Source organism: Mercenaria mercenaria, chromosome 6, assembly GCF_021730395.1.
Source record: "Mercenaria mercenaria strain notata chromosome 6, MADL_Memer_1, whole genome shotgun sequence".
Taxonomy (NCBI): domain Eukaryota; kingdom Metazoa; phylum Mollusca; class Bivalvia; order Venerida; family Veneridae; genus Mercenaria; species Mercenaria mercenaria.
Genome location: NC_069366.1, coordinates 4,770,426 through 4,794,635, shown reverse-complemented (window position 1 = coordinate 4,794,635; position 24,210 = coordinate 4,770,426). Strand labels below are relative to the sequence as shown.

General features: G+C 36.5%; 1 protein-coding gene across 1 annotated transcript in view; it reads right to left on the bottom strand.

Annotated features, from left to right (window-relative positions):
• Positions 1–24,210, bottom strand: part of LOC123549763 (alpha-1-macroglobulin-like) — a 644,650-nt gene that overhangs the window by 76,835 nt on the left and 543,605 nt on the right. The window contains exons 23-27 of the mRNA XM_053546604.1: positions 17,032–17,143; positions 14,100–14,214; positions 9,595–9,708; positions 7,469–7,540; positions 5,350–5,499 (exon numbers count right to left, since the gene is read on the bottom strand). Of these exons, the coding sequence (XP_053402579.1) occupies positions 5,350–5,499; positions 7,469–7,540; positions 9,595–9,708; positions 14,100–14,214; positions 17,032–17,143 (563 nt within the window). The remainder of the gene's footprint in view (positions 1–5,349; positions 5,500–7,468; positions 7,541–9,594; positions 9,709–14,099; positions 14,215–17,031; positions 17,144–24,210) is intronic.

The window sequence follows — 24,210 nt, the reverse complement described above, 5'->3', positions numbered from 1 at the left end:
TTTTTCAGTCATATAAACGATGGTGTCTACTTGTAGCAGTGAGCACAATGCCCAACTTTATAGTGCTGCCTCACTGAAATATCACGCCGTAGACACGTGACATGATACCCCACCCAGTCACATTATACTGACACTGGGCTGACCAGTCCTAGCACTACCCTCTTAATGCTGAGCGCCAAGCGAAGAAGCTACTAGTACCATTTTTTAAGTCTTTGGTATGACGCAGCCAGGGATCGAACACACGACCTCCCGCACTCAAAGTGGACGCTCTACCACTAGGCTACCAAGGCGGTTGAAGAATCAACATCTATTACATGAAAGTAATTTTGAAAATATGGCTGAAATGTCTAGGTCAGCGTCACTCAAATAAAGAAATGAGCCGCACCATGAGAAAACAAACATAGTGCATTTGCGACCAGCATGGATCCAGAACAGCCTGCGCATCTGTGCAGTCTGGTCAGGATCCATACTGTTTGCTTTCAAAGATTATTGCAATTAGAGAAACCATTAGCAAACAGCATGGATCCTGACAAAGACTGCGCGGATGTGCAGGCTCGTCTGGATCCATGCTGGTCGCAAATGCACTATGTTGGTTTTCTTATGGTGCAGCTCAAATATCTAACATCTGAGACATATACCGCCACTCTTAGACAATATCAAAAGGGGCTTTAGTGTGCAGTAACAGGTATGTCTACTAGCCATTCACATGAATTATGATCAGTCCTAGATGCACACATGTTCAACAAATTGTTAAATACCAGGCCCACAAACAACATAAATAAATCATTTCTCAATCAAAAGAAGACAAGTCTAAAGATTTCCTGCGGCCAGAAGTTATACAGACCAGTAATTGCTATGCAAGTATGTGTGACCACTCAGCCTAAAAAGTAACTTACAGGTGAATACCATGCTTGTTTTTTTTTTTTATCATACCGTTACCCTTTAATGAAGAAAATATTACTCCATTCTACATGTTTTACAAGTAGATCTATGAAATATGCATTTCTTAATTCTGAAAGTTATTGTTTTGAGCAAAAATAAATATATTTCCCTTTCATGCATTACATAATTTTTAACTCAACTGGTCACTTTCCTTGACTACTGAAATACTTTACTAGAGCCATCACAAATGTGATTCATGCCTTCACCTGGACTTTGCTGACATTACAGAGCAAACCAACACAAGACAATCCAGGAAATCAAAGAGCAATTAAAAAAAAAACCCTTATGCCCAATTAGGTATCAATAATGATTATTGCTGAAAGTTTGATTAAATTATATGAAGTAATGAATGAGGAATTCAGGTCACAAGCATTTCTCTATATATAATATAGAGTGCCAGCTATATTGCAAAAACGGCATTTCAAATGACAAATACAAAACATCTCAAAATTTATGTACTTTTTGAATGTAATCTAGGGTAATAAATACATCTATACTTTGCAACTGGTGAATAAATAAATAAACAATAAATAAATAAAAGTTATATACAATCATCTGAAAATCTTTAACTACATCATCATTTCTCTCCTCACTATCTTATATTGGATTTACTTTCACTATTTTTTTTTTCTTCTATCAAGCACAACCATAATTTCGTCAACTAGTATTATCAAATTGAGACCCGCCATATCTTGTACCGATATTTAGTATGCTTTGGAAAAAGCTTCAATAAGCATTAATTTGCTTTCAGCTTAATCCTTTTCATTTTTGTTGTGTTCAATATGTTTTCATGTAGCTGTATATAGACGAATAAAATATGTTTAAACCAAATAAACAAACAGATCTTAGATAAACATTGCACTTCTTAAGACATAATAATATTCTCCAACATTAAAATCTGGATATTTCAAACTGTATTAGGATTGCTATTGATTTGATATTTTGCACATTAGTCAGAGTTAAGTCTCCTTACTCCTAACCCCCACCCCCACCCATAGGTATAGTTTTTTATTGCATTTTTTGTTAAAAAAAGAAGCTCTTTTTTATTTTTCACTTCTGAAAACAGGAGGACCATGATGGTCCTGAATCACTCACCTCTTCCCACATGACCCAGTTTTGAGTATGACGTCGTTTTTTCTATTATTTGACATAGTGACCTAGCTTTTGAGCTCATGTGACCCAGTTTTGAACTTGACCTAGATATTATCAAGATAAAAATTCTGACCAATTTTCATGAAGATCCATTGAAAAATATGGTCTCTAGAGAGGTCACAAGGTTTTTCTATTATTTGACCTATTGACCTAGTTTTCGAAGGTACGTGACCCTGTTCTGAACTTTATCTAGATATCATCAAGGTGAACATTCTCACTAATTTTCATGAAGATCTCATGAAAAATATGGCCTCTACAGAGGTCACAAGGTTTTTCTATTTTTATACCTACTGGCCTAGTTTTTGACCGCACGTGACCCAGTTTCAAAACTGACCTAGATATCATCAAGGTGAATATTCAGATCAATTTTCATGAAGATCCATTGAAAAATATGGCCTCTAGAGAGGTCAAAAGATTTTAATAATTTTAGACCTACTGACCTAGTTTTTGACTGCAGTTGACCCAGTTTCAAACTTGACCTAGATATCATCAAGATGAACATTCAGACCAAATTTCATACAGATCCCATGAAAAGTATGGCCTCTAGAGAGGTCACAAGGTTTTTTTATTGTTTGACCTACTGACCTAGTTTTTTAAGGCACATGACCCAGTTTCAAACTTGACCTAGATATCATCAAGGTGAACATTCTGACCAATTTTTATGGAGATCCATTCACAAGTATGGCCTCTAGAGAGGTCACAAGGTTTTTCTATTTTTAGACCTACTGACCTAGTTTTGGACCGCACATGACCCTGTTTCGAATTTGACCTAGATATCATCAAGATGAACATTCAGTCCAATTTTCATACAGATCCCATGGAAAATATGGCCTTTAGAGAGGTCACAAGGTTTTTCTATTATTTGACCTACTGACCTAGTTTTTGATGGCACGTGACCCACTTTCGAACTTGACCTAGATATCATCAAGATGAACATTCAGACCAACTTTCATACAGATCCCATTAAAAATATGGCCTCTAGAGAGGTCACAAGGTTTTTCTATTATTTGACCTACTGACCTAGTTTTTGAAGGCACGTGACCCACTTTCAAATTTGACCTAGATATCATCAAGGTGAACATTCTGACCAATTTTCATGAAGATCTCATGAAATATATGGCCTCTAGAGAGGTCACAAGGTTTTTCTATTTTTAGACCTACTGACCTAGTTTTTGACCGCACATGACCCAGTTTCGATCTTGACCTAGATATCATCAAGATGAACATTCAGACCAATTTTCATACAGTTCCCATGAAAAATATGGCCTTTAGAGAGGTCACAAGGTTTTTTTTATTATTTGAACTACTGACCTAGTTTTTGATGGCACGTGACCCAGTTTCGAACTTGACCTAGATATCATCAAGGTGAACGTTCTGACCAATTTTCATGAAGATCTTGTGAAATATTTGGCCTCTAGAGAGGTCACAAGGTTTTTCTATTTTTAGACCTACTGACCTAGTTTTTGAAGGCACGTGACCCAGTTTCAAACTTGCCCTAGAAATCATCAAGGTGAACATTCTGACCAAATGTCATGAAGATCTTGTGAAATATATGGCCTCTAGAGAGGTCACAAGGTTTTTCTATTTTTAGACCTACTGACCTAGTTTTTGACGGCACGTGACCCAGTTTCGAACTTGACCTAGATATCATCAAGATGAACATTCTGACCAACTTTCATAAAGATCCCATGAAGTTTACGGACGCACGGACGACGGACACCGCACGATCACAAAAGCTCACCTTGTCACTTTGTGACAGGTGAGCTAATAAAATGCACACATGTGCATCAGTGTGTATGCCCAGCTATGTGCCTGTGAGAGACACATTTCAAACATCAGTGCAATACATACTAGGCAGGGAGCAGAACATTTGTAGTAAACTGATCATGCAACAGATAAATTGGCAGCCTAAACCACTTAAAGAACAAAATTGGTACAGGTTCGCTTGAACTTAGATAATTTAACACCACTGTTTCCTCGAACACATGGTCTTTCCCAGTCTAAACGTAGATAATTTTAACACCACTGTTTCTTCGAACACATGGTCTTTCCCAGTCTAAACTTAGATAATTTTAGCACCACTGTTTCCTTGAACACATGGTCTTTCCCAGTCTAAACGTAGATAATTTTAACACCACTGTTTCTTCGAACACATGGTCTTTCCCAATCTAAACTTAGATAATTTTAACACCACTGTTTCCTCGAACACATGGTCTTTCCCCGCCTTAACTTAACATCACTGTTTCCTAGAACACATTGTCAGTCCCCCATCCTAAACCCTTATATAAAGTATACTGTTCATATTGGCTTGAACTATTGATAAATTGAAATAATTTTGCTGGTCCTGTCCAGTCAGAGTGAACAAAGTTTGACTGTAATTTTCTTGCTAAGAATACAGATAATTAACAGGCTTGGTATTTTGAGCCAGATGAAAGACAGATTGGGAGCAACATTGTTCCCTTATGCCTCACTGAACACTTATTCTTCACTTGTGTTTCTTTCTGCACAACTGAATACTTCATTAATGATGGCAGTGGATTATGGAGAAAAACATTCAGCTTTGAAAAACCAATTTCTATAGGTCACTTTTAAAGAAGTCAATTACCTTTTGTGTTTTACTGTGTTTTGTGACAGCCTTTATATTTGTGATGAAAGGAGAAGCTGGAAGACATTCACTTCCTGTCTGGACTTCTAGCTATTTTTCATAGTAAAATCCAGCAGAATCATCTTGCTAAGGCCGGTAGGCATAATGCCTCTCACCCGTTTCATTAGTTGCTCATGACTTTTTTTTATATGGTTGGTATATATTTCAAATACCTGTGGCAAGTACTTGTAATAAAATGATTTTTCATCATGTCTTTCTAAAAAGGCAAAATACCTATAAATGTGTGTGTGTTCGGGTTTAACGTCTTTTTCAACAATTTTTCAGTCATATAAACGACGGACTTATAAATGAGAAGCACACATCAACAGCTGGATCAATGTGAGATGAACTTGGCACAAACAAAAAGTTAGCCTTTACCCTACTGGCGGCAAGTGATTCTGCCTTTGCGACCGGTGCAGACCAAGATGAGACTGCACATCCTTGCATGCTCATCTTGATCTGCACTGTTCACTATTCAGTCAGTAAATTTTCAGTGAACACCCCTTCGAATAATAAATGGTACTGCCCAAATTGAATGATAGACCAGTCCATTTTAGAAGTTTAGCCGGCTAAAGGTTAAATATGATCACTAAAAGAAAGGTCTGGCTTACCTTAACTATCAGCTCTCTAATTACAATATCTACATTGTTGTTCTGGTTACCATTTCCTCGTACGTTTCTAGCTGTTGCTTTCAGTGGTATATCTCCAATTTTTGTAAATTCAACCTTAGCACTTGCTACATTGGAGGTTCCTGCAGGAATCTATAAACAGAATTTATGACAATGTTTTAAAATGAAAATATAATACAAACATATTAGATAGAGATTTGTATAATATTTTCTAGAAATGTTGGTTTAAACAGTGAATAAGTAAATTACTTTAGCTTCAGAAAATTGACAACAGAACCAAGTTTGGTTTAATTTAGACCAGTAATTTCAAAGGAAATGGTTACCTAAATTGTGGACAATGGATATCTGACAGTCGGCCTCGGATAACAACTTACCCTAAATCTTTGGTCCAGATTTACAAGCTTACAAAACAGATAAATACTAGAGCTATCACTGAATGTGATGAATGTATCCCCTGCATGCACTGACACAGTACACTGCATTTTGACCCTGTATGTATATAGACTCTATGTATATAGTATAATAACAATCAAAGCACTGAAAGTGCTGACAGCAAGGGGCTCATTGCAGATCATGGATGTCAGTTGGACAAATGTATACGCTCAGTAATACCGGCCTATTAAGTACCACCATTAAAATCAGATACATTCAAAAACCCTCTTTGTTTTGTTGGTTTCATGCCAGATTTCAAAAGACTTTTAGTAAGAACCAGTAGTGTGAGTCACGACTTGCGACAACTTTCTCACGTAAACAGGTCAATGGCCAAGTGTATGTCATCGGAGTGAGTAACAGAGGTGGGCTCCGCTGAATGCAGTTAAAGGAGATATCAATATCTAACTTTAGTCCATGATGTCTAACTGTTGAATGCTGACAATTATTACCACTGATGCGCAAGACCATGACCAAGACGTGATCACTCGTAAATACAAACTTACAAAAAAATCAGATTAACATAAAAGCTATCCGACAAAATCAACCATTATACTAACTGTACAATAATAACAACAAGACGACTACTCAATAATTAAAATCTCAACAACTTGCTTCCAGTGGTTTGTCAAAATCCTGGAGACGCTTCTGAAATGGAATCCCGGAATATTGTTTTTGAAAGGAAATTTTTTTCTGACTTCTGTTACATCAGGTAAGATTTTAGACCCGGCCGCCTATATGTATGGAGCTAGGAAATTTGATTCATGCATTTACTCAAAAACATTGCCTGCCACTTAACAAACCAATTACAAGCGTACAGATTTCTTAGACTCCTATTTCAGCCGTAAATAAAGTAAGTCTTTAAGACAAAGGAAATAACACAGTCTAACAGATTTCTGTATCATATCAATACCATGAACATAAACAATGAAGGTTTAAACAGTACACAACAGTTACTGATAAGCGCAGATAATTCCAGTGGAAGCCTCTAATCAATAAGCACTGTCCCATACAGTTCATGCATGATAGGCATGATTCCATTCGTTGAAGGTTGCTGTCACGTAGGAAGACAATTTTTTTAATTCTGTAATTACAATATTATAACAGCGAATTTCTCTTAGGTGATTTCTAATGCATAAGTAATATCACTTCAAATCCATTTTCCAGCTGATATCGCAAATGCTTACCGCTGCTTTCTTTTTGTTAACCAAGGACTACTTTCTTCATGCGAATTTGGTGGTTCATATCTAAAGGCTTTCATCGAGTGTCTTCGGATTTAGCCTAACTAAAGCAAGTGTCTCTGATGAGACTCTTGCTAAAAACAAAGTCCCATAACTCTAAAGAATAATTTTTTGAAAGAACCTAACATGCACCATGCACAACTACTGTTGTTCCTGATCACTTGTGTAAAGTTTCATTAAAATGTGTCAAGGGGATGAGGAGAGTTGGTACACACAAGATTGTGTCTAAGGACAGAAACAGACGGACAGACAGACAACCTGAAACCAGTATACCCCTCTTACAACTTTGTCGTACAGAGGGTATAAGTATATAAGTTACAACAGACACAGGTATTATAACTGTGCCCCAGACTTCCTCTCAATGCAGTCTATCATTGTACCACATTGCATTAATTATATCCCAGAAAATAAACTATTGTTGTAATACTTACAGTAAGAGCTCTTTTGAATTTTGAGCCACCTGCAATAGTGTAATTTGGACTCTGATCCAGTTCAACTTCAACCTGTAACAGGTAAACTATATTATATACATTTATAACAAACAAGAAGGAATAATATATAGTAAATTCCAATGGCATTATATGTGCAGCATATTTTAAGCAACAACAAATAGGGCCTTTAAGAATAAGTACCAAAGGTCAAACAGATTTGACATTTCTAAAAGAGACTTTTATCCAAACACATTATGCACAGGAGACAATATGCATGAAGAAGAGTTATGGTTCTTGGCATTCTTTCTACTCTTAGTATTGATAAATTAAAATGTATAAGGGTTCAAAGCACTGAGGCAGAACTTACCTGGGAGGGACAGATGGGGGCAAGGGTACAGGGGATTAGGTACAACTTCAGATTAACAAGCTAACATAACTGAATGCAACACAAACTTTTATGCACTTTTCTGCATAATTCTGACTACGTCAAGGGCCTTAACTTTGGTCTGGCTGAGTGAAATCTCAAACAAAACCACAGGTGCACAACTTTACATGTTGAATGATATTCCTGTAATGTTTTATAATCCTAGATCAAACACTTTTTGAGATACATGTGGCACAAGCTTTTATGTCATTTTTTTCTGACTAAGTCAAGGACAATAACTCTGGTCTGACTTAAAGAAATCTCAAACAAAACTCCAGAAGCTGAATAATATTCCTATAATGTTTCATAATCCTAGGTCAAACTTTCTAAGAACCAATTTTGTTTGGGTGGAGGGGTCACAAAAATGTTAAGCTGATCATTGATCCTGTGTCCACATTCTGTAAAGTTTTTATATATAAGCTGGTATATCAGTAATCACTATTAGGAAATAGAATGAAACTCTGCACACTTATTCACTGTGATAAACTGACTCACACTGGACAGGACTCATAACTCTGCTTTTTTAAGCCCCTTTTCAACTTAGTAAAGTTTGGTTAAGTTTTTGTTTGTATGCTGGTATCTAAGTATCCATTAACAGGACTGGATTGAAACTTCATACACTTGTTCACTATGATGATCTGACATGGAGTACACAGGTTTCATAACCCTACTTTGCATTTTTACAAAATTACACCGCGCTTTTCAACTTGGCAGTTTTTGCTTAAGTTTTTGTATGTAAGCTAGTATTTCAGTATTCAGTGGGAATGGATAGAAACCTCACACACTTGCTCAGTGTGATGATCTGACATGCACTGTACAGGTTTCATCATTCTACTTTGCATTTATACAAAGTTATGCCCCTATATTTCAACTTTTATATTCATTCAATTGACAAGGCTGAAAATAGTTGTGTTGGACTTGGTGAGTTTGAACCTATCCATCTGGCCGCACACTTTACACTGCCAAGCTTCTAATCTGGTTCTGACTTTTAAAAGTGGGGGGAGGGGACATAATCAATCAAAATTTCAGTTTGAATCAAATATCTTTTGTTATATACTGTGAAATCATTAATATTCGTGGGGGACTAATTTTCATGGATTTCGTGTTTGAGTTAATCCACGAAATTTATTCCCAATGAATAAGTAAAATTCCCATCATTTTATGTTCAAAAGTTGATATCCACGAATTCATATCCCCACGAAATTGCCGTTTTTACCAAAACCACGAAATTTCATGCCCACGAAATTTAATGATTTAACAGTATACATAAAAAGAGTGATGTAATATATGAGATATTATAAACTAAGTTTCAGTGTTCAGAAATTTTACAGTTCACAGTGCGGATATTACTAAAAGGATTACCATAGATTGCACAATTTTCAAGTAGACTTTATTTTGCGATTTTATGGTTAACACCTCATCTGCGGTATTAAGAATTCACGAAATTATGGACTGTTTGTGTGCAGATCTATATTCACAAATATTTTGTTTGTTTTTGTTTGGTTCGGGTTTAACGCTGTTTTTCAACAGTATTTCAGTTATGTTATGACCGGAACACAAATATTTTGAATTTGCACGTAACGTGATTTGCCAGTATAAGCCAAAATAAAACCATCGGGAATACATATCCAATCTACAGCATAGCACATGTATCAAAAGTAAAAATCACTTAAAAGCTAGATTTAAATTGGAAGGTACTTACTTCTAACTCTTCATCAAGGTAGTTGAAGACCAGCATATCAATATTCACTTTTTCAGTCCTGACAACTGAGTATGGCAGATTCATCGAAATAAAGAAGTCTTGGAAAACAGTTACCTGAAAACATATTTCGTAGTATTTAGAAAAAATCTATGTGAAACATCCTCCAATACAACTCTTTTTGAAGGTTTTTTTTTTGTTGTTAGGTTTAATAATGCACCGACACAATCATAATAGTGAATTTCCAGCTTTGATGGTGCAGGAAGACCTAGGTGCCCCTTGATGCATTATATCATCATAGGTGGGCACCTGGGTAGAACCACCTACTTTCCCTTATCCAGCTGGATGGCTTCCTAACATTGAGAATTCGAAGCCTCAAATGAGACTTGAACCCACATTGGTGAGGGGCAAGTGATTCCAAGTCAGCAACCTTAAGCACTTGATCAAGGAGGCCCCCTTCTTAATGTGACTATATATAACTCTCTGTTAAGATTTAAGTATTTACTCATATAAAACACTAGTGCTCTAAATACTGGCATTGGTCTTTCAACAATAGTTGGTAGATGAAGCTATATACTGCTAATGCATACCAATTCAAATGAACTTAGGTGTAAAAAAATCTTGTGATCTAACAGGAGGTGCAGTCTCAAGATTACAAGACTTGAATAGCTATGACCATTTTCCTAACTATTTCCAAAAGGAAAATATGTAAATTGTGCTCTGGTCACAGTTTGAAATGTTAAAGATACTGCTCTTAGTGAGCCTCACCAAATTAAAAAGTTGTTCATCGGATTTGCCGCTTGTGTATTTTCAGAAACACAAAAAAGATATTTATTTTTTTGTTTTTGGCTTGCACTCACCCCATTGAAAAAAATTTGTTAGTGCGCTACTTTTTATGGAAGTAACAGCGTACAAATGCTTATAATTCCAGTCCCAGATTGTTCTAAAATGGACTTTAATCACAACAAGAGCTCGTCGAACACAAAATGCCCCCCTTGATGCATTTAGTAATTGCACAAGGAACAGAAATTATATGCTCACTGTAAACAAAAGTACTACCATTCTGGTTTAATCTGACCTTGACCTTTAACCTATTAACCTAACAAGAGATTACAGATTAATCTTGGCGCCAGCCACTGAACCATTTTTGAATGTTCCAAATTTCAAGACTAGCTCAAGGTCAAAATCAAGGTCAAATTTCACTTATGTACAAAACAATGTGTATGTGGTCCAAATTTGAAAGCGGTGGCTTGAGAAATGTGAAAGCAGGTCACTAGATCAATTTCAAGGTAAAGTTCATTTCGGTAAACAGAACTATGCATATGCTTCAAATTTGGAGGCTGTAGCTTGAGAAATGTGAAAGTAGGTAATAGATAAAAATCAATGTAAAATTTCAATTCAGAACACAAAAATATGCATGCAGTCCAAATTTGAAGCCTGTACCTTCAAAAATGTGAAAGTAGGTCACTAGGTCAATCTTAAGATCAAAGTTCATTTCGGTACACAAAACTATGCATGTGGTTCAAATTTGAAGGCTGTAGCTTGAGAAATGTGAAAGTAGGTCACTAGGTCAAAATCAAGGTCAAATTTTATTTCGGAACACAAAACTATGCAAGTGGTCCAAATTTGAAGCCTGTACCTTCAGAAATGTGAAAGTAGGTCACTAGGTCAATCTCAAGATCAAAATTCATTTCAGTACACAAAAGTACGCTTGTGGTTCAAATTTGAAGGCTGTAGCTTGAGAAATGTGAAACTAGGTCACTAGGTCAAAATCAAGGTCAAATTTTATTTTGGAACAAAAAACTATGCATGTAGTCCAAATCTGAAACCTGTACCTTCAAAAATGTGAAAGTAGGTCACTAGGTCAATAACAAGGTCAAAGTTTTTTTCAGTATACAAACCTATGCATGGGTCCAAATTTGAAGGCTGTAGGTACAAAAATGTGAAAGTAGGTCACTAGGTCAAGATCAAGGTCAACTCATGTCAAGGTTCATCTTGCCACTCAAAACTATACATGTGGTCCAAATTTGAATGATGTAAGTTATGGACATGAAGATTCTAAGTTTTTCCCTATATAAGTCTATATGAACCATTTGACCTCTGAGGCAGGGCCATATTTGACCCGAGAGGGATAACTTGAACAAACTTGGTAGAGAACCACTAAATGATGCTACATTACAAAATACCAAAGCCATAGACTTTGCGGTTTGGACAAGAAGATTTTCAAAGTTTTTCCCTATATAAGTATATGTAAACCATATGACCCCCAGGGCGGAGCCATATTTGACCCTAGGGGAATACTTTGAATAATCTTAGTAGAGGATCACTAGATGATGTCATATACAAAATATCAAAGCCCTAGGCCCTGTGGTTTTGGACAAGAGGTTTTTCAAAGTTTTTTTGTGACCCTAGGGGTGGGGCCATTTTTGACCCCAGGGAAATAATCTGAACAATCTTGGTAGAGGACCACTAGATTTTGCTACATACCAAATATCAAAGCCCTAGGCCCTACGGTTTTGGACAAGAAGATCAGAAACCATTTAACTGTTCCTGGCCAATGTGACCTTGACCTTTGACCTAATGACCTCAAAATGAATAAGGGTCATCTGCTGGTCATGGCCAACCTAACTATCAATTTTCCTGATATTAGGCCCAAGCGTTCTTGAGTTATTGCCTGGAAACCATTTTACTGTTCCTGGTCACTGTGACCTTGACCTTTGACATACTGACCTTAAAATCAATAGGGGTCACCTGCTGGTCATGACCAACCTCCCTATCAACTTTCGTGACCCTAGGCCTAAGCGTTCTTGAGTTATCATCCGGAAACTGTTTTACTGTTCAGGGTCACTGTGACCTTGACCTTTAACATACTGACCTCAAAATCAATAGGGTTCATCTGCTGGTCATTACCAACCCCCCTATCAACTTTCATGATCCTAGGCCCAAGTGTTCTTGAGTTATCATCCGGAAACCGTTTTATTGTTCAGGGTCACTGTGACCTTGACCTTTAACATACTGACCTCAAAATCAATAGGGGTCATCTGCTGGTCATTACCAACCTCCCTATCAACTTTCATGATCCTAGGCCCAAGTGTTCTTGAGTTACCATCTGGAAACCGTTTTACTATTCAGGGTCACTGTGACCTTGACCTTTAACATACTGACCTCAAAATCAATAGGGGTCATCTGCTGGTCATGACCAACCTCCCTATCAACTTTCATGATCCTAGGCCCAAGTGTTCTTGAGTTATCATCCGGAAACCGTTTTACTATTCAGGGTCACTGTGACCTTGACCTTTGACATACAGACCTCAAAATCAATAGGGGTCATCTACTGGTGATGACCAACCTCCCTATCAACTTTCATGATCCTAGGCCCAAGCGTTCTTGAGTTATCATCCGGAAACGGATAGGTCTACATTCCGACCGACCGACCGACAGACCGACCGACCTACCTACCGACATCTGCAAAACAATATACCCCTCCTTTTTCAAAGGGGGGCATAATAAATACATACTACGCACACATCGTCTATAATATATCATAATACTCATATTTAGTTGCATTAAAGTTATTTCCCCTTTATGCAGTTACGCCATTTTCTTCAAAAGTTTGCCAAACTGACTGGAATTATAAGTATTTGTACGCTGTTACGTCCATAAAAAGTCGCGCACCAATAAATTTTGGCTTGATTTTTTTTAATGCGGCGAGTGCAAGCCAAATAATATTTTTTTTGTGTTTCTGAAAATATACAGGCGGCAAATCCAATGAACAACTTTTTAATTTGGTAAGGCCTAGAGGGTCACACAAGGACCATTTGTGTAATATTATTTTAAAATTGGGTCAGCAGTTTCACACAAGATTTTTAAAGTTTCCACTATATACATATAGGGAAAAGTGACCATGCCCTCTAGCGGCCATGTTTTTTGACGAATTAAAATAATTTGAACAGTCTTGGTAGAGGGTCACACAAGGACCATTTGTGTAAAATTATTTTAAAATCGGGCCAGCAGTTTCACACAAGAAGATTTTTAAAGTTTCCACTACATACATATAGGGAAAAGTGACCATGCCCTCTGGCGGCCATGTTTTTTGACAAATCAATATAATTTGAACAATCTTGGTAGAGGGTGACATAAGGACCATTCGTGTGAAATTATTTCAAAATTGGACCATAGGTTTAGGAGGAGATGTTGTTTGAAGATTTTTCTATTTTTAGCTCTAGCGGCCCTATGTGCAACCAAGCGGAACCGTTGAACAATTTTGGTAGAGGACCATCCAAGGAACATCCATGCCAAGTTTCATCAAAATTTCAAACACAATTGTTGACGACAGACGGATGCACACACGCACGACGGACACAGCGTGATCACAATAGCTCACCCTGAGCAATGCTCAGGTGAGCTAAAAAAAACCCAAACACTTCTGTATCTGGTTTTGCAAATACTAAGCAAAAAATATATCATAAGCAAAAAATTTCTGATTTTTAAGTACATCTAATACCAACCTCTTTTGTCTCAGAAACTGACAGCCCATTTTGTTCGTTGACTCCAAAAGCACTGACCTGCCACTTAGTAATGGTGTCGGGTACTTCTCTTGTAAGTATCAAGTTTCCATTATCACTAAACAACATAGATAAAAAAATATGCTGGAAACACACACAATTTACTCTATTTGAACTTTGAATAAAAAAAACCCCACAAAATAAATGAAATTGCTTCAAGCAACAGCTAATTGAGCATAATAAAAAAATATGTCTTGGAAAGACCAACAAGAGCTCTTGTTTGTAAGCAGATGTGGGCGGGGTTTGGGGGATGTTGTGGGGTTGGAGGAAGGGGAAGTGGATGTGGATGAGGGAGGGGAAGGGGATGTGGATGAGGGAGGGGAAGTCGATGTGGATGAGGGAGGGGAAGTGGATGTGGATGAGGGAGGGGAAGTGGATGTGGATGAGGGATGCTTATTATTGTTTGTTCGTTTTGTTGGGTTTAACATCACACCGACACAATTATAGGTCATATGGCGACTTTCCAGCTTTGATGTCAGAAGAAGATCTCAGGTGGCCCTCTTGCATTATTTCATCATGGGCGAGCACCTGGGTAGAACCACCGACCTTCCTGAAGGGCTTGCTCAAATGAAGAATTCAACACCCTAAGTGAGGTTTGAGCCCACACTGATGCCGGGCAAGTGATTTGAAGTCACAGACCTTAACCACTTAAGATACAGTATCAAGAAACAGATACGAAAACAAGAGCTGTCTCCATAGGATGACACATGCCCCCGATGGCACTTTGAATGAATAGTTATGGCCGATGTTAGAGTTTAGGACCTTTGACCTACAGACCTGGGTCTTGCACGCGACACGTCGTCTTACTGTGGTACACATTCATGCCCAATAATTTTAAAATCCATGCATGAATGACAAAGATATGGACCGGACACGCCCATCAATGCACTATCATGAAATATGACCTTTAACGTCTAAGTGTGACCTTGACCTTTGAGCTACGGACCTGGGTCTTGCGCGCGACACGTCGTCTTACTGTGGTACACATTCATGCCAAGTTATTTGAAAATCCATCCATGGATGACAAAGATATGGACCGGACACGAATGCACTACATGAAAAATGACCTTTAACGTCTAAGTGTGACCTTGACCTTTGAGCTACGGACCTGGGTCTTGCGTGCGACACGTCGTCTTACTGTGGTACACATTCATGCCAAGTTATTTGAAAATCCATCCATCGATGACAAAGATATGGACCAGACACGAAAATTGCGGACAGACTGACAGACCGACAGACGGTTCAAAAACTATATGCCTCCCTTCGGGGGCATAAAAAGAATTTTCTTTAAAATTTAGGGGTAAAGAACTGAGTATGTGCAGGGGGGAAAGTTGGGGGTGACAGATTTAACTGAGAGATACTAACATACAATAAAAAGATCCAAACATAAAGGTTAAAAAAAAGAAACAAATAAGGATGGGGGGTTTTATCTCCATAACCTTGGCCTGTGAGCCACTGATCCCCAAATCAATAGGGATTTTCCTAATGTGGTACTTAGTCAATGTGTTACCTTCAAAAGCCTGGACTTTGATCTACTGACCCCCCAAAAAACAATAGGGATACATTGTTATCCAGTTTTACATAAAAAGTAAAAACTAACACACAAATCTACATTAATGTAGTTTGTTACAAGGTCATTTACAGCAAGCATCATCTTACACCTCGGCCTTTAGATGGGTCAGTTTTCCAGTACTTGTGCAAACACTAGAAACTCCAGTGTGTTTTGCAAGAAATGCACAGATTCAAATCAAATGATATTTTCGCAGACCTGCCAGCCTAGAAAACTGAAGGAAAATCTATTCAGGCAAATATTTCATTTAGTAAGTACTATCCAATTAATTTCACAAGAATCTGTTAAATTTCAAAGGGCTGTAACTCCTTAACAAGTCACGGTATGTGTTATGTATGTCCTGAAGATATGCACAACATTCTGTGTAATTACTTGGGTCAAATCTTATTTAAAACTATAAGGCAGGACGTGTATTGGAACAAATGGACAGTCAACGTAGAAACTATATACATAACATGAACCTGCACGATAAAACAAACTAGCTTATTACATCAATGTAAACATATTCTAAAAGTCTATTAACTAATTTGGCACTTCATCACTTAATTGGGAATAGGTCTTGGCCTTTCAAATTCGTAAGTGATAAATGCTTATTTTTGGAAAAGCGCATTTTATTAAAACCTACACTTTTTTCCTTCTGCAAAACATGTCTTATACACGGCCAGTAATAGCCAGAATCATAACAGTCGGTTATGTATGGAAATGCTTCTGCTGTGATTTCCAGTTATGATGGTTCTTGTATGAAAACTTAGACACAGGTAAGCAAATCTTGCATATTTTTCTAATATAACTGCAAATGAAAAATCAGCGAATGCTATTCAATGCACGATTGAACAATAATTACAGACATACAAGATTTTCCATGCAGCGACCAACTATTTACTTCCGGTTATCTAAATTTTATACATGATGACATTGCAGTGGTTCAGTACCACCATTATCGTGTTCTGCTAGTGTTTTCATACATATATGGAAGTTTTCCTGGAAATAGTCTGCATAAATCGATTAATGATTCAAGAACATTTCAATTTGTTCCCACAAAATGTTTCGCGAGCATAAATTACAACTGAAATGCTGCAGTTTATTCGGTGTTTATGATTTATCTGGTGATGTTATGGTTCTGTAGATTACCGGGCGCGTTTTACAGAGGAAGAAATATCTGATTTTTTTTTTTTTTATACTTATCTGGAAGTTACTCTGCCATAAAAGGGGGAAAAAAAACTTATTTCAATTAAAAAAAGGCCAATTATTGGCCTCTGTCATATATGGTTGAAAAGCCCTGCAAACAGGAACAGATTTCCATACTCTGTCATTTCAATATCCCAAAGCCAAGTTTCTGGAAAGTCTTGTCTAACTTGCTCCTCTTCTTCCATCGGTAACTCGGCGCCTTCAGCATTATCGTCTTCTGTTCCTCCATCTACAATTGGAGAAACGCATCAGTTAGATAGGTGATATAAAACATACTGGAAGGCTAGGTGCAATAAATTGCAAAATTTACCAATCACTAAAATGCTAAATGAAATCGTACTTCACACCTTGTCAAAAATTGATTGGCACTATTCAAGGATGTTTAAAAGCCGAAAAAAAAAAAATATGTAGGTAAGTTCATACCAAAACCAGAATTGCCTTTTCTTAATATATGCGTGACTTTGCCTTTTCTTAAAATATGCAAATGAGTGGCTTAATATCATAAACGGTATCAATTTCATTGAAGAATGTCCTTTATTGGGGTGATGTGGTTTACTAAATTATTGCACCTATCCCTCAAATTTGTGATCACTTCAATTCCATCTGAGAGATGACTCGTTCACACATGTCCTTCAAAACTGAGTTTGGCAATGAATATATGAGCGGCGCCATGAGAAAACCAACATAGTGCGTTTGCGACCAGCATGGATCCAGACCAGCCTGCACATCCGCGCAGTCTGGTCAGGATCCATGCTGTTTGCTTTCAAACCCTACTACAATTAGAGAAACTGTTAGCAAACAGCACGGATCCTGACCAGACTGCATGGATGCGCAGGCTGATCTGGATCCATGCTGGTGGCAAATGCACTATGTTGGTTTTCTCATGGCATGGCTCAATTATTCTGTATTGTTATGTATGTTTCATATTTCAATATCTTTGGGTAATTTTTTAAAAAACTCACATAAGTATGACAAATATACCCAAATATTTTAGGTTTAAAAACTTAATGTTCAGTTCTGAACATTTCATAATTATTTGATCAAAGACATGAAGATATGAAATACTGTCATCTTTGCACATGGAATTATGGCATAGATTTAAAACAATTGTAAATTATATCATTATAATTATTAACTCAATACAAGAGGGCCATGAAGGCCCTGTATCGCTCACCTGACCTATTGACCTAAAGATCATCAAGATAGTTTCATTAAGATATGATCATAAATATGGCCTCTAAAGTGTTAACTAACTTTTCCTTTGATTTGACCTGGTGACCTAGTTTTTGACCCCATATGACTCAGATTCGAAATTGACCTAAAATCATCAAGATTAACATTCTGACTAAGTATCATGAAGATACAGTCATAAATGTGGCCTCTAGAGTGTTAACAAGCTTTTCCTTTGATTTGACCCAGTGACCTAGTTTTTGACCCCACATGACCCAGATTCAAACTTGACCCAAAGATCATCAAGATTAACATTCTGACTAAGGTTCTTGAAGATACAGTCATAAATGTGGCCTCTAGAGTGTTAACAAGCTTTTCCTTTGATTTGACCCAGTGACCTAGTTTTTGACCCCACCTGACCCAGATTTATACATGACTATAGATCATCAAGACTAACATTCTGACCAAGTTTCATTAAGATATGGTCATAAATGTGGCCTCTAGAGTGTTAACTAGCTTTTCCTTTGATTTGACCTGGTGACCTAGTTTTTGACCCTACATAACCCAGGTTCAAACTAGACTTTGAGATCATCATGAGTAACATTCTGACAAAGTTTCATGAAGATATAGTCATAAATGTGGACTATACAGTGTTAACAAGCTTTTCCTTTGATTTGACCTGGTGACCTAGTTTTTGAGCCCAGATGACCCAATATCGAATTCATCCAAGATTTTATTGAGGGTAACATTCTGACCAAGATTCATTAAGATCCGGTCAAAATTGTGACCTCTAGAGTGTTAACAAGCTTTTCCTTTGATCTGACCCAGTGACCTAGTTTTTGACCCCAGATGACCCAATATCGAACTCATCCAAGATTTTATTAAGGGTAACATTCTGACCAAGTTTCATTAGGATTGGGCCAAAATTGTGACCTCTAGAGTGTTAACAAGCTTTTCCTTTGATTTGACCTGATGACCTAGTTTTTGATCCCAGATGACCCAATATTGAACTGGTCCAAGATTTTTATGAGGGTAACATTCTGACCAAGTTTCATTAAGATTAGGCCAAGATCAGACGACTGACGGACGACGGACACAGGGCGATCACAAAAGCTCACCTTGAACACTTCGTGCTCAGGTGAGCTAAAAAAAGTGATTTGAATTCTGTATACTTAAAACCACTGCATATGCAAATGTTAATAAAAATAATCATTTAACTACTTGTATCATTTAACTTTAACATTAAACTTTTTAAACATATCAATTTATAAATAAATTCTAATTAAACATTTAATTACTACAATTAACTCTTTTAACAGAAACATGATAAATCTATGTTACAAAATAAGAATTTCCAAAAACGAAAGACAATGACTACTGAAATAAACCAAACCTTATTTGGTAAAAGAGACATTTTACTCTGAAAAGAGAAAACACATTTTTATGTTGTAAAAAGGTTCAATACAAGACAAAAGCACATCTGTATGTAGTAGAAAGATTTAGAGATGACTTGATATCTAATAAGATGTAGTGTGTGAAGTTGATGCTTGTCTTTGAAGGCATTTTGCAAGGAAGGGGGGTTGTGGGGGTTGGGGGGAGGGAAAGAAATGAACATCTGTCTCAGCTGATACCATAAAACAGATAAAAAATGGCATGCAAATCTTCAATAGCTGAATAAGGTGTAGCAGAAAAAAAAATGGTATGCAATCTTCAATAGCTGAATAGTGTGTAGCAGATAAAAAAGATGAATAAAATTTCAATATATTAACAAATATTTTTTAAAAGTGATAAATTTTCAGTCTAGTTCAATGTGACAAATCTTTCATGTAGTAAAACTAAGTCAAGTGTGATGAATGTGATCAATTTTCTATGTGATCAATCTACTCCTCATAAAATAAACAAACACGTTTGTAAACATGGACGGTTCCAAACTGAAGGGGATCCATGCACAAAAATAATGACAAAATACAATACATATCGCATATCTGTAGCCCTGACCAACCTATAAACTGGGCCAGTCTATTTTATAAGTACAACACTGTTTATCCAATTAAACGAGGAGTACTGTAATGAATTCTAATTTGATAAGTAAGTCCAATGTGATAATTTTGTAATGGTGTGGAATAATCAATGTGAACAGCTGTCAATCTAAAGAACTGTAATGTGAACTCTGTCCAGATTAAGTTGATATGAAGTACAATGAATATTGATGAACTTTCATGAATATTCAGGAACATTAAAATTATTCACAAAACTGAAAAAAAAATATAAAAAAAACTTTCATTACACAAGGTCAAGAACACTTTATAAGCTTTAGTGAAAATTAAATTCAAAACATCACATGATCACTTCTACCATTTTTTTGGGGCACTCTTGGACTTTTTGTAAATTTTATTTAAAAACTGTAAAATAGAAGTAAACAAATGTGTGGCAAATCAGAAAAACAAGAGGACCAAGATGGCCCTAAGTCGCTCACCTGAGAAACACACCATAACACTCACTGTGTAAACATGTTTGACCTAGTGATTTCATGGAAACAAATATTCTGACCAATTTTCATTAAGATTGGACCAAAAATGTGGTCTCTTAAGTGTAAACAAGTATCTTCTTCAATTTGACCTAGTGACCTAGTTTTTGAGCCAAGATGACCTACATTCGAACTTGACCTAGATTTCATCAAGGCAATCATTCTGACTAAATTTCATCAACCTCAATTGTAAAATACAGCCTCTATTACATACAAAACATTTTTCTTTGATTTGTCCTAGCGACCTAGTTTTTGACCCCAGATGACCCTTATTCAAATCTGACCTTAATTTCATCAAGGCTATCATTCTGACCAAATTTCATGAAGATCAAGTGAAAAATACAGTCTCTATAGCATACACAAGGTTTTTCTTTGATTCGACCTAGTTTTTGACCACAGATGACCCATATTCAAATCTGACCTTAATTTCATCAAGGCTATCATTCTGACCAAATTTCATGAAGATCAAGTGAAAAATACAGTCTCTATAGCATACACAAGGTTTTTCTTTGATTTGACCTAGTTTTTGAACACAGATGTCCCATATTCTAACTTGACCTCAACTTCATCAAGGCAATCATTCTGACTAAATTTTATGAATATCCAGTGTAAAATGCAGCCCCTATTGCATACACAGGGTTTTTATTTGATTTCACCTAGTGACCTAGCTTTTGACCCCAGATTACCCATATTTGAATTTGAGCTAAATTTTATCAAGGCAAGCATTCTGACCAAAATACATGAAGATCAATTGAAAAATACAGCCTCTATTGCATACACGAGGTTTTTCTTTGATTTAACCTAGCGACCTAGTTTTTGCCCCAAGATGACCCATTTTCGAACCTGGCCTAGATTTCATCAAGGTAATCACTCTGACAAAATTTCATGAAGATCAGTTGAAAAATACAGCCTCTATCACATACACAAGGTTTTTCTTTGATTTGACCTAGTGACCTAGTTTTTGACCCCAGATGACCCATTTTCGAACTTAGCCTAGATTTCATCAAGGTAATCATTCTGAAATTTCATGAAGATCAGTTGAAAAATACAGCCTCTATCGCATACACAAGCTAAATGTTGACAGACTACAGACAGATGCCGGACATCGAGCGATCACAAAAACTCATTAAAAATACATTAAAATGTAGCAAAGCAAGGTTCAAAAGGTACATGAATACATTGAGCATTAAATAAATGATTATTATCTGGCCCCATGTTCACAAAACATTTTTCGGTCTCAATTGAGTTGAGTTTGAAATTTTAATATCAATTTTACTAAAACTTCAAGACTTAATTCCAACTGAAAGTGACCATCACTACTGAAAAGTCATTTGAAATTTTTTATTAACTTGAAATTTAGTTTAGAACATGCTATTTAGATATAAATGACAAATAAAGTTTCATTATCAAACTCAGCTGAGACTGAAAATGTTTTGTGAACACGGGGCCTGGTTATTTGGACACTTTAAAAAAATCAAATCCACAAAAAAATGTCACGAATTTTCACTCCCCTGAAGTTAGGTTAACATCTGAATTTAATTTTTGTGAATAAAATCAACTGTAAATTAACTTAACCTTTAGCCTGCTGGTGGCAAGTGATTATGCCTCTGCCATCAGTGCAGACCAAGAACGTACAGGCTGATCTTGGTCTGCACTGGCCGCAAAGGCAAAACCACTTGCTGCCAGCAGGTCCAAGGTTATTGAGTGGTAACTGCACAGGAAAAATACTTCTTGAATTAAAAGAAGTAAAATCCATGCAATCCATGGTTAAGCCTTACTGTTGAACAATAAACCAGGTGTCATCAAGTAAATTTCATGCTCAAACCACTTTACAACATGGAAATTCCCTACTCGACCAAACTACTTTACAACATGGAAATTCCATACTCCAAACTACTTTACAACATGGAAATTCCATACTCCCACAAACTACTTTACAACATGGAAACCACAAACTACTTTACAACATGCATGGAAATTCCATACTCCACCAAACTACTTAAAATTGCAACATGGAAATTCCATACTCCCACAAACTACTTTACAACATGGAAATTCCATACTCAACCAAACTACTTTACAACATGGAAATTGCATACTCAACCAAACTACTTTACAACATGGAAATTCCATACTCCCACAAACTACTTTACAAAATGGAAATTCCATACTTGACCAAACTACTTTACAACATGCATGGAAATTCCATACTCCACCAAACTACATTGCAACATGGAAATTCCATACTCCACCAAACTACTTTACAAAATGGAAATTCCATACTCAACCAAACTGATTTACAACATGGAAATTCATTACTCGACCAAACTACTTCAACACAATTTCTTACTGCTACGGGATATAAGGTCATGCTAACTTACCACCCTTAAGTTTTTCATTGTGAGCACTGCTGCTATGTATTTTATTGGGAACTTCAACAGCTGCTTCTTCAGGTAGTCCTAAAACAACTAAAACTGTCAATAATCTTATTCCCCACTAGCAAGGAAACACCCCTCTGCTGGTTTAGCATCCACTGTAGCACATTAGTCCTGGTCAGGTGAAAGTACCTAATATCAAATTCCTTCGATAAAGTTTGCTGTACAAAGAGAGGTGACTTGTGTTCTGGACATACAAAAAGCAAAACTAACTACCTGTGAACAATTTATAGCACCCATCCTTTTTAGAAGTTTTCTGCATACATGTTTATAGTTGAATCACATGAACTTTTCTGTTATTCATTAGGAGTGTGCTAACAAACAACACTGTTTTCATTTTCTACTTCTATATGCTGAGTTATCTCTTGTTCCTTTAAGAGATGCTTTACCTAATTCACACAGCTCTCCTTGTGTTCTAAACATGATATTTAATATAAACCAAGCTAAATTGCAATTATGGTATATGTTTCAAAACTACTACCTATCTTGCATTAGAAGTAACTTTCAAAACTACCTAATAGACCTATTTTGCAATAGAAGTGACTTTCAAAACTACCTACACCTATCTTGAATTAGACATGAATTTCAACGCTACTTGTACCCATCTTAAGTTAAAGGTGACAAAAAATGGACTATTTTGGCTTATTTTGATTGCAATTCTAGTACTGATATGCTGACAGAGCTATCGCAGTACAAGTGATATTGCAGATTATTACATACTCATTTCAAAACTCTGTTCAGTTTCAATGGAACCTGAAAAGTCAACATTTTTTCATATTGACGTTCAAATTTCATATCGGGTGCCGGTGACGTCATTAATTTCGTGACGTCAATTTCATTCATGTATGCGGTTGCATTTAAAAGGTCTTTAATGATGATATTTTCAATTTCAATCGGGCTTTATAACAAATTTAAATCATTTATATCATAATTTTAAGTGCAGATACGTACGTAATAAAAAGATTATTAGATCTGAATCGAGAAATATGCAATCGTTCTTTCACAGAATGTTGCCCTCCTAAAGTTGCGAAATATTTCCGCTGCAGAAATCATGCATATTTCTCGATACAAATCTAATAACCTATTAATATTTACTGTGATACTTTTGATGACAATATTATATTGATAAGTGATTTTTCCCTTATTTTTGCAATATTTTATACC